Raw genomic sequence first — 12,251 nt, forward strand, 5'->3', positions numbered from 1 at the left:
CCTAAGTATTTACCCGAGAAAAAAGAGGATAAAGGAGACATGTTATGTTGTTCCATTTATGTAAAACCCTAGCAAATGCAGACTGTTCTTTAATAGCAGAAAGCGGATCATTAGTTGCCTAGGGCACAGGGGGAGGAACAGGTGAATTACAGTGGGGAATGGTGGCTTCACAGGGTATACACATATCAAACTCATCAAGTTTTCTATTAAATGTATTTTTTAATGTTATATTGCTATAAAGTTGTTTTTAAAAAAGTAATATAACAAGTAAATATTATACTGAGTAGATTAAATTTTTTTAGTGTTATTTTAATTGAGGTTTGCTGTTAGGAGAACATACAATTGTCCCTCCATATCCAGGGGGGATTGATTCTGTCATTCCCCTCAGATATCAAAATTCTTTTAAGATTAAGGCTATTGGAGGGAAGCTTTGGTCTTTGTATTCAGTAATATGGAAGTATTCATACTACCATATGTGTGAAATAATAAGAGGAGAATATTTGAGGAATAAAGAAAATTTTCACACTTTTACCAGTGTTTTCCTTGTGTCTAAAACGAGACTGGGGAAAAAAAAAAAACGAGACTGGGGCAGCTTGTTGTTCAGTCACTAAGTCATGTCTGACTCTTTTGCGACCCCATGGACTATAGCCCACCAGGCTCCTCTGTCCATGGGATTTGCCAGGCAAGAATACTGGAGTGGGTTGCTCTTTCCTTCTCCAGGGGATCTTCCCAACCCAGGGAGCGAACCCTGCATTGGCAGGCCAGCTTTTTACCACTGAGCCACTGGGGAAGCCACTTAGGTGGCTTAAATTTGGTTGCTGCCTGTAAGTTCAGTTGTGAAAAGAAAGAGCAAAATATAGTGTATACCAAGCATGTTTCTAATGATTGTAGAAGGGTAGTTCTTTAGGATACACTAGCTATGGAAAGACATTTTAGGGAAGAAACTAAGAAAAAAAGGAAATGTATGACATTCAAAGAGTGAATGGCAATGGACAGAGATAAATGGGATTATCATCAGATAAGGGGAATTGGGGTAAACCTGGAGACAGAGAGTAAGCCGTTTTTGAGTTAGGTGAATTAAGCTGTAGGGAGCCAGTGGAACCATCTGAGAAAGGTAGTGACCTAGTCAGAATGACAGATGACATAGATATTTCTTAACTGTGGCATTGGGAATTGATTATACAGAAAATTAGAAAGCAGAGTCTACAAAGATGAAAGTTTTTAATAGTTAAAGGATTAGAATACCCTAAACAAGAAAGCATAAGTTAAGAAAATGTTTTAGGAAAGAAAGATACTTAAGTAGTAAAAGTGACTTGAGTGGGATTAATGGGGTGAAAGCTCAAAGACAATAATATGATTTTATGCCTGGAAAACTGAAGAAATGCATGCTAAAACAGAAGAACTGAACACTGAAGTGCCACTTTGTTTTGTTCAAACAACCCCTTATATGTACACATCCTTAACCCTCTGCTAATATAACATTTGCAAATGTAGACATCATCAGAGATACTGGTAGGGAAAACTTGTGAGTAACTTGAAATATCCCCAAATAAGGGATTATTTAAATAAAACATGGCATACACATTCAGAAACGTAAGATCATGGCATCTGGTCCCATCACTTCATGGAAAATAGATGGGGAAACAGTGGCTGACTATTTTTCTGGGCTCCAAAATCACTGCAGATAGTGACTTCAGCCATGAAATTAAAAGACGCTTACTCCTTGGAAGAAAAGGTATGACCAACCTCTACAGCATATTAAAAAACAGAGACATTACTTTGTCAACAAAGGTCCATCTAGTCAAGGCTATGGTTTTTCCAATGGTCATGTATGGATGTCAGAGTTGGACTATAAAGAAAGCTGAGTGCTAAAGAATTGATGCTTTTGAACTGTGGTGTTGGAAAAGACTCTTGAAAGTCCCTTGGACTACAAGGAGATCCAACCAGTCCATCCAAAGGAGATCAGTCCTGGGTGTTCATTGGAAGGACTGATGTTGAAGGTGAAACTCCAGTACTTTGGCCACCTGATGCTAAGAGCTGACTCATTGGAAAAGACCCTGATGCTGGGAAAGATTGAGGGTAGGAGAAGGGGACGACAGAGGATGAGATGGTTGGATGGCATCACCGACTTAATGGACATGGGTGTGGGTGGACTCCGGGAGTTGGTGATGGACAAGGAGGCCTGGCATGCTGCGGTTCGTGGGATTGCAAAGAGTCGGACACGACTGAGCAACTGAACTGAACTGATACACATAAAATGGGATGAAGGGCAGTTAAGGGAAAGTATTTTCTTGAAGATTTTGTGTAACTTAAGGCTAATTTCAGATAACAAAAGTCTTAAGAATGATTGTCAGAAAAGGGAGCTGACAGTAGCACACTGCCATATCATTGTTGAGGGTATACCCCAACCGTTATTTTTTATTCCTGCTAGAATATAAGCTCCATGAGGTGGCCGGGGTGGGTGGGGGCGAGGTGTTTAATGTCTGATTTGATGAGTGGTCTGTCCCCAGATCCTGTTGGATAGATTATCTTCATCCAGTTATGCAGACTGAGTTTAATTTTTTTTTAACAATAAAACATACTTGAAGAAGAGACAGCTACTTTTTACCCCTACCTTAACTAATACAATTCCAGTATGATAAAAATGAATACTGTACTTCTGTCCAAACTTTCTAAATTAGACTTCTATTTTTCTCTCTCTCTTCTTTCATTAACAGTTTTATTGGGAATTAAACCAACTAGGGTGAATAATAATGTTTCAGTAGTACTTTGAATTTTATCAGTCAACTTCCTGTAGTCTCTGAGGATTGTGTGACTTATTTTTAATCATGTTCAGACTCTGAGTCTGGCTGCAGGATGAGGAGCCTAGTGAACTATGTTGAGTAAGATAGTTCCTTCTTTCGGAACCTGCTGTACTCAAAGGTGGGATTTGAGGCTTGATGTTCACTTTGAGTTTCTCTGGGTTTAGCATTCTAGGACTCTAACTTAGAATCTTTCTTTGCTTGGATTGTTAGTTCTTTGAAGCTCAGCAGTGTGCACTTCGACTCTCGTAATACGCAGGATAATGCAGTTGATGATTATGTGTGAAAAATTAATTGGAAGAATGGTCAGCACAACTTTGAATCTAATTGTACTGTGTTGGTTGATAACTGAGCCCTTTCCTTCCCATGTTCAGTGATTTAGAATCTAGAAGAGAAGTTAAAAAGGAAGAAGGTGAAGCTTTTGCACGAGAACACGGACTTATCTTCATGGAAACTTCTGCTAAGACTGCTTCTAATGTAGAAGAGGTAAATAAAAGGCCTTTTAAAAATGCTTATCATTCTGCATAATAGCAATCATTTGTTAATCATTTGTTGGTTATACCCCATAAGCTTTTTAGACACAGATAGTTGTTGAAAGTAGAAAATTTCTTTCCTTTGAAATACCTTGTAACATTCATGTTATATTAGATTCTTAAATTATATTCTGATGCTTCTCTTGAAGTCAGAATGATTTAACGGATCTTTGTATATACTTTCCCTAAAATCTTTTTTAATGTGGCTGAAGAGGGAAAAAAAAGAACAGTAATGAAATTTGGAAGTGTTTCAAGACACTAAACATTTGTAGCTGTTTGCATCCACTTCTGCTTAAATAGAGGAAGTATTATTGCTATGTAACATTATATACAACATGGCCATATTTAATAAATAAGATTTGTGGTATCTCAATTATTTCTGTTGTCAACCTGAACTGTGGAAGTTTTCTGAACACACCATATTTTCCTGTGCTTTGTGTATGTGGGATATGGTATTTATTTACTGCACATGCAGGAGTAGGCAGTTAATCCTCTCTAAAAGGAGAAATGAGACCTAAGAAAATATGTAGTTTGCACAGTGTAATGCTGCAGTTTCTGCCTTCTGGGTAAGAATTTTAAAAGCAGCTGCAGAAGGGGATTCTGCAATGATTGGAGAAGCACATGCTTTAAGGATAGGGGTCCTAGGCCACAGCTAGCCCTGTGCCTTCCACATAGTAAACAGTGAATACATATTTATTAAGAATAATACTTGTCTAATTACCTGTTGAACCCAGAAGTTGACTATAGTAGTTCAGCAGCATTGGTATTTTTACTGAAGAATTCTTAGGTAAGATATCCTGCTCATCTCCACTTAATGAGGTGCTCTGTGATTGTCCTTAATATGTTTGTTACAGGCTCCAACTAATGCTTTACCTGTGTTACCAATTAATTGCAACTTGAAGACATATGAAAATGTTTTACTTTACACAGCAAACCCAGAGAGAAATCCATTCTGTCTTCTTGTTTAACTTAAAATAGAAAGCTGCCTGTTTCAGTGATACATTCTTTTCTTAGAGGTGTTGGATTTGAAACTGGAGGGGCTAGTGTGTTGTGGTGGTTTTAAGACATATGAAACATATCCTTATTGATTATTAACAGTGGATTTTCTTGTTGATTTTGAGAACCTTAAAACCAGAACTATCTATATTTTATGAAGGAGCTGTCCTATGAAGTCAAATGACAAGACAGCCACTACCGGAAAGTAATTCTGAATTTCTAGTTTTAACTCTGAAGCCTTTGTGTTCATTTTCTTATTTTTAACAAGTCACAATAGGTATTTATTTATAAGTAGAAAATTACTATTGTCATTTGACTGAACATTTAAATGAAGTATATTTCATTAATGTTTTGGCAGCATTATTAGAAAAATTCTGTATCTGCAGTTAATAATGAAAATAATTGTTTAAATTTGATCAGGGCAGGAATTTTCCACAGTCTTGAGAGAACAGCACTTTTCTTAATCATGTAAATTAATTTGCCTCTCAGAAGCCAAGGATATTAAGAGATAATCTTTTTAAATTCCATTTTTAAAGGATTCATAGATAAGCATTGCATAATATAACATGTGAGATCTTACCTAAAAGCTAAAAATGTTTCATGATAAAATAAGATGGAAGTCCATTCTGTGATCCAGAGGAAATCATTTGAACATGAAAATAATAACCAAAGGACTCCTGCATCTGGGAACATGGGGTCGACTGACTTTGCACCTACTTTTCCTGCTGAGTACAACTAAAACTCTGAGCATTATATGTAAAACAGTTATAAGAAGACAGAAAGGTGGCAGGAAGGCGGCCAACCAGCTAGAGACCCTGGGATCTGAGGAATGATGCATCAGGGGCTCCCTTGGTTTATTTTTGCCTCATACACCTCAGGTTGGGTCATGAGTAAGCGGCAATCCAGAAAGTTGTGTTGTTCTTCTGTTTTGTTCCTTCCAGAAGATATAAGTACATGGCATAAAGACATGAAGATAAAGGCATACAGCTCAAAAAGGAAGGAATAAGTTGTTTATATTTGTGGATGATATGATTATCTCTGTAGAAATCCCAAGAATAATTTGTTGTTCAGTCTCTCAGTCGTGTCCGATTCTTTGTGACCCCCTGGACTGCAGCACGCCAGGCTCCCTTGTCCTTCACTATCTCCCTGAATTTGCTCAAACTCATGTCCATTGATTCATTGATGCCATCCAACTATCTCATCCTTATCCCCTTCTCCTGCCTTCAGTCTTTCTCAGCCTCAGGGTCTTTTCCAATGAGTTGACTCTTCGCATCAAGTGGCAAAAGTATTGGAGCTTCAGCTTCAGCATCAGTCCTTCCAATGAAAATTCAAGGTTGATTTCCTTTAGGATTGACTGGTTTGATCTCTTTGCTGTCCAAGGGACTCTCAGCAGTCTTCTCCAGCACAACAGTTCAAAATCATCAATTCTTTGGCACTCAGCATTCTTTATGGTCCAGTTCTTCCATAGTGCATAACTACTGGGAAAACTATAGCTTCACTATACAAACCTTTGTTGGCAGAATGTTGTCCCTGCTTTTTAATGTGCTGTCTGGGTTTATCATAGCTTTTCTCCCAAAAAGCAAGCATCTTTTAATTTTATAGCTGCAGTCACCATCCACAGTGATTTTAGAGCCCAAGAAAATAAAGTCCATCATTGTTTCCCCATCTGTTTGCCATGAAGTGATGGGACCTGATGCCATGATCTTTGTTTTTTGAATGTTGCATTTTAAGCCAGCTTTTTCACTTTCCTCTTTCACCTTCCTCAAGAGGCTCTTTGGTTCCTCTTTGCTTTCTGCCATTAGAGTGGTATCATCTGTATATCTGAGTTGGTTGGTATTTCTCCTGGCAGCCTTGATTCTAGCTTGTGATTCATCCAGCCTGGCATTTTGCATGATGTACTCTGCATGTAAGTTAAATAAGCAGAGTGACAGTGTGCAGCCTTGATATATTCCTTTCCCAATTTTAAACCTGTCCATTGTTCCATGTCTGGTTCTAACTGTTGTTTCTTGACCTGCATACAGGTTTCTCAGGAAGCAGGTAAGGTGGTCTGGTATTCCTATCTCTTTACAAGTTTTCCACAGTCCGAGGCTTTAGAATAGTCAGTGAAGCAGAAGTACATGTTTGTCTGTAATTCCTTGCTTTCTCTGATCCAACAGATGTTGGCAATTTGATTTCTGGTAGCTCTGGTTCCTCTGCTTTTTCTAAATCCAGCTTGTACATCTGGAAGTTCTCGGTTCATGTACTGTTGAAGTCTAGCTTGAAGGATTGTTAGCATTACCTTGCTAGCATGTGAAATGAATACACTTGTGTGGTAGTTTGAACATTCTTTGACATTGCCCTTCTTTGGGATTGGAATGAAAACTAACCTTTTCCAGTCCTCTGGCCAAGGGATGTACAAAATAAACTAGAGCTAATAAGTTAGTGCAGCAAGTTCATAGTATACAAGGCATATTTTAAAATATACTATATTTCTATATATCTACAGTGGACACCAAAATTTAAAATACAGTGTCATCTATAATCACACAAAAAGGGGACTTCATGGAAACACAGTGGATAAGAATCCACCTGCCAATGCAGGGGACACGGGTTTGATCCCTGGTCTGGGAAGATTGCATGTGCCATGGGGCAATTAAGTCTGTGTACTGAGCCTGTGTTCCAGAGCCCGAGAGCTGCAGCTGCCGAAGCCCTGGGCCTAGACTCTGAGCTCCGCTGCGCGGGAAGCCACTGCAGGGAGCAGCCTGCGCACCGCACTCCGTTTCCTCATTGTTTTCCAGAACTAGCTTCCCAGTCTGACTTCAGCCACACAGCCGGGGTCTTGCTGGACCTCCTAGTTGCCTCACCTAACAAAACTTCTATCTTCTTAACGTTAACAATCCCTGGGGGGTATGTGATACTTCTGACCACTCATTCTTCTATAACCTGTCTTTTCTCTTAGCTCGTGATATCATAATCTTTTTATCTGTGCCTTCCAGACTCCTTTACTGTCTTACATTTCCATGTTGAAATTATCACCTGAACCCAGGAATACCCTTCTTGGACTGTGTGTCCAGCTCCACTGCTGCTGCCCCTCCTCTCGTCTGTGAAGTCCCCTTTCCTGTGTCCCAGAGCACCCCCTTCCCTGCCTCTTCACACTCAGTTACTATGTGTTGCTCTCCACATGTGTATCACTATTTCTGCCTATTAATCTGAGTATCTCTCCACACTCTCCTCTTCTATGTTTGCTTCCTAACTGGACTCCCCATCTTCATTTTTCAGTCCTCCACACTCTTGCCTATAACACCTTTCTAAAAAAGGAAAATTGAATGTCACTCTCCAGCTTTATTAAAACCCTCCAGTGGTTCCCCACCACTTCAGAATCAAACTCCTTGGCTTGGAAGACAGGCCCTTCATTTGCCAGTCCTCCCCTCCTCGCTCTTCTTATTAAACTGGGAGTGCATTCACAGAAAGTTTTCTTGGCACTTGAAATCCCCCCTTTCCAACCTGAGCCTCCAAGGATGTCATCGAGTCTCCTTCCTCCTCATGGAATGCCGTGACACGGGACAGGCACAAACAGCCCCCTCCACCGTCACCCGCCACCCACAGTCCCCTGATGTGCTTGTTTCTCGGTGCTTACTCATTCCTGCGTCCTTCTGGCCATGGCTTCATCTTCACACTCTCAGGACTCCGTCACGACTCTTGTTTTTCACGTTGGCTCAACTAAGGACAGAAGTCCTTGAAAACCTAGACCATCTTTGTATCTTGGCATCTCCAAATATCTAGCACCATTTTTTCCCCACACAGTAGGTAAATGTGTGGATGGTTAAGTATTTCCTTAATTTCTTTAGCCCTTCTCCCCTCGATGCAGTCTTTAGTCAACTTCTGCTTTGGTCCCGCTTGTTAACCTGTAGGTGGAATTCTGTCCAAAACCTTCTTTGCCCTAAGTGTTCTAAAACCTGTGAGATTCTTGAAAACACTGATGAATAGACTGGCTTCTCCTTTGATGGGGAGCTCCCTCTGGTAGCTTCCTGGAGTCTTTGTGGTTTGAAAGGGTTTTTCAGACCCAGGAATAACTGCCTCAAAGATTACGGCAGGCGAGAGAAAATACCCCTTCCCAGAAGCAGCAGGCCAACTTTCTGAAGATGTCCAAATGCTCTAGAAGTGATATATTTGCTTCTATAATTCCTACCTTGTTTTTTTCTTTGTATTTCCTCTCTACATTAAAATTTCTTTTTCTCAGAGTTGTAATTACCAAAACTTGACATTATTGCCTTCCCTCTAGGGCCCAAAGGTGACTGTGATGTCAGTGAAATATTATTTGTCAAACTGTTGTCACTGTGTCAGATATTCTTCCCAGTCTCTTAGCCATTTGATGGGTGATTTTCCCCTATATTCATCAGTTTTGCTTAAAGTTAAGATTGGAAATTTGTGGGAAACCAGGAAAAATACATAAATGTGAAAAAAATTGCGGCAAAAGTTTAGTAATTAAAAATATCTTAAACTATTGAAAAATCAGGGCTGAAAATTCCTGATTTAGCTGCTAAAGTACTAAAGATAAGAGCCAAGATGATAACTGAAAATATAGCATGCTAACCCAGAGACAGGTTGTAGTAATCTGCCAGGCCATCTAACCTGAAGGATCAGTGGATTTCTGTGTCTTGGGGGGAAGCGCGTGACAGTAAGACCTCAGTAACCAAGAAGACCAGTTTCAAGGCCTCTTGTTAATACTGGTGTCCGCTCCTGGTCCTTGGAGATCTGCAGACTGAATTCCAAATGAGATGACACCTTCCTTGCTTTGGGCTGTGTTATAAGTGGTAGAACAGGTGTTTTGTAGAGCTGGAATGTGGGTGTAAACTGAGGGGTTTGCTGACCCCTTAGCCCTGTACTCAGTGTCGTGAATTCCACAGGGCCGTTCAGTTCACTTCAGTCGCTCAGTCATGTTCGACTATTTTCAGCCCCATGGACTGCAGCACACCAGGCTTCCCTGTCCATCACCAACTCCCAGAGCTTACTCAAACTCATGTCCATTGAGTCAGTGATGCCATCTGACCATCTCATCCTCTCTTGTCCCCTTCTCCTCCTGCCTTCAGTCTTTCCCAATATCCGGGTCTTTTCCAGTGAGTCAGTTATTCATATCAGGTGGCCAAAGTATTGGAGTTTCAGCTTCAGCGTCAGTCCTTCCAGTGAATATTCAGGACTGATTTCCTTTAGGATTGACTGGTTTGATCTCCTTGCTGTCCAAGGGACTCTCAAGAGTCTTCTCCAACACCACAGTTCAAAAGCATCAATTCTTTGGTGCTCAGCTTTCTTTATGGTCCAACTCTCACATCCATACATGACTACTGGAAAAACCATAGCTTTGACTAGATGGACCTTTGTTGGCAAAATAGTGTCTTTGCTTTTTCATATGCTGTCTAGGTTGGTCATAGCTTTTCTTCCAAGGAGCAAATGTCTTTTAATTTCATGGCTGCAATCACCATCTGCAGTGATTTTGGAGCCCCCAAAATAAAGTCTGTCACTGTTCCCATTGTTTCTGCATCTATTTGCCATGATGTGATGGGACCAGATGCCATGATCTTAGTTTTCTGAACGTTGAGCTTTAAGCCAACTTTTCCACTCTCCTCTTTCATTTTCATCAAGAGGCTCTTTAGTTCTTCTCCACTTCTGCCATAAGGATGGTGTCATCTGCATATCTGAGGTTATTGATAATTCTCCCAGCAGTCTTGATTCCAGCTTGTGCTTCATCCAGCCTGGCATTTCGAATGATGTGCTCTCCACAGGGCTTTTCACTGTAAATCTGACCTGACCTTAGCAAGTTTCCAGCATCCCTCTAGGGGGATTTAATGTAATAAATGTTTAGTGCTCCCTTCCAAAAATTAGAAGGTTTCTCCTCTTTCCCCCACCCCCACCACTACTCCACTCCTCACCCCCTGTTTGGCCATCATCCTAGGGAACTTCAGGAATGATCAGAACCAGACTAACTTTTCAAAGTTAAATCCATTTTCTCTGCTTCTAAACCAGGGAAGCTAGACATTTCTGAAGACAGTCATGCTGCTGTGTGCATGTCACACACTTAAACACTCACATGACTCTCTAGATCACCAGCTCTCAAGGCTTCCCCATCAGCGGCAGAGTTCCATGTGTCTGAAATAAACTTTACATTCCTTCCTTAAAACCTGAATCACGACATACCCTTCCATCTCAGTCACTTAAGCCAAAAATGGAGTCATCCTTAAACCTTATCATCTTATCCCCGTTCTTTATCAAGTCCTGTTAATTTCTCCAGAGGAGATACTAAGTTTGTTCTTTGCTTTCTATTCTGGGGCCGCTGTTACAATTTGTCAGGCCTTCACCTCTTACCTTGATTACTGTCCTAAACTCCTTACTGGCCTTCCTGTCACCAGCCTTGCCTCCTCTTAACTCCTCCTCTAAGCTACCCTCTGATTTTGTCCCCAGACTTCATCCCTTTTCAGAGTTCCCTGGGCACCTCTTTATCCTCATCTCCCATGGCTCACTACCCAGCTTCCACGTTAACTAAGCTTAAAACCTGCCCCTCTGTCCAGGGTGCTCTTTCCTCCCCTGATTTTTCTAATACATGAGTGGGAGCTTACTTATCCTTCAGGCCTTCGTTCACAGGGCTTTCTCTGGACAGGTTTTTTTTTTTTTTTTTTTTTACCAGTAGAAGCAGTCATGCCACATTACCCTTCTAAACAACTGCTTTGGAAGTTTCTGGGCTGTGTTCCAGTCTTGGGTTCACATCTGTCCCGTGTTGCCACATCCTTGAGATCAAAACATGCATGTATCTGAGGATGCGACGGCATGCTCAGTGCCGGGTATCAATCAGGTGTTCGCGCTTGTTGAATGGAAGAACTAAATTAACCACAGGGTATATCTCTGTGTTATAAGTAACACGGAAGCAAACTTAGCCATCTAAAACAGCTTCTAGCTAGCTAGAAGTTTTTTTTTAAAGGATATGAGAAGTGTGTGCTTTTTATGTTCAGTTGTAATGGCCACATAAACAAAATAAATAAAAATTCCTTTGAGTTGTATTGAAGATAAAAAAATCCTAATAAAAAGAGGATAAATGTGGGCAGGATCTTCATCCTGCTTCTGCTCCAGTGTTGCCTGCCTATTCTTGGGCAAGTCATTTCTCCTTTTGCAGCTCAGTCGGTGGTGTTTGTACAGTGAGAATTATTACAGGTCAGTAGATTCAGCAGCTGTTCTCTCTTCTAATAGAACACAGGAAGCTAGATGAAAGAAGAAAAAGCAGAATGGCTCTACTGTGGAGTAGGGGCTGTGCCCTGGTTCTCCTGCCAGTGGCCGCTTCCTTCCTCACTCATCCCCCCAGGGGTGGCCCCTGCGGAGGGTGTCCGTGAAACACGTTAGGAGTTTCTGTGTGTGGGAGGCCTCTCCCCTTGAAGCTAAAGCAGATAGAATCAGTCACAGAATTTGAAGAAGCTTCATGTATAAACTGCCCCATCTTAAATTCTGGTCTGATATCCTTTTCACAAGACTGTCCTATCTCTGCATAATATCAAAGTCTTATCTCAGTGCACTTTCTTCTGGAGGGCTCACTGTGTACACATTATGTGTTGCTAGTTTACCTTTTGATACTTAGTTTTATTTAATCAGGATGTTTTAATTCACTGGGGGTTCTGCTCTTATGTACCTGCTGCTCTTGTGGTTCCCATAGCTATCCTTTGCCCTCATATCCTTGTGGTGGTGGGAGCTGCGCCAAGGTCTACCTACAAGCCAAGCACTGGTCTCAGTGCTTAACCTTCTTCCTCCAACAAGTCTGTGGTGTAGGCATCATTGTGGCCCCCATTTTACAGAGAGGTTGCATGTGGTAAGAGGCGACACTGGCCTTTGACCCCCAAACCCCAAGCCTGGTTCAGAGCCCCACCTTCTGTTCTGCTGACAAGCTTACAGGTACAGATTCAAC

General features: G+C 41.0%; 1 protein-coding gene across 3 annotated transcripts in view; it reads left to right on the plus strand.

Annotated features, from left to right (window-relative positions):
* The window catches only part of RAB2A (RAB2A, member RAS oncogene family), a 65,460-nt gene that overhangs the window by 44,905 nt on the left and 8,304 nt on the right, over window positions 1-12,251 (plus strand). For all 3 annotated transcript variants that reach the window (XM_069600080.1, XM_069600081.1, XM_069600082.1), the window contains one exon: window positions 3,176-3,287. In XM_069600080.1, coding sequence (XP_069456181.1) covers window positions 3,176-3,287 — 112 coding nt within the window. The remainder of the gene's footprint in view (window positions 1-3,175; window positions 3,288-12,251) is intronic.

This window comes from Ovis canadensis, chromosome 9 (genome assembly GCF_042477335.2).
Source record: "Ovis canadensis isolate MfBH-ARS-UI-01 breed Bighorn chromosome 9, ARS-UI_OviCan_v2, whole genome shotgun sequence".
In the NCBI taxonomy this organism is placed as follows: Eukaryota; Metazoa; Chordata; class Mammalia; order Artiodactyla; family Bovidae; genus Ovis; species Ovis canadensis.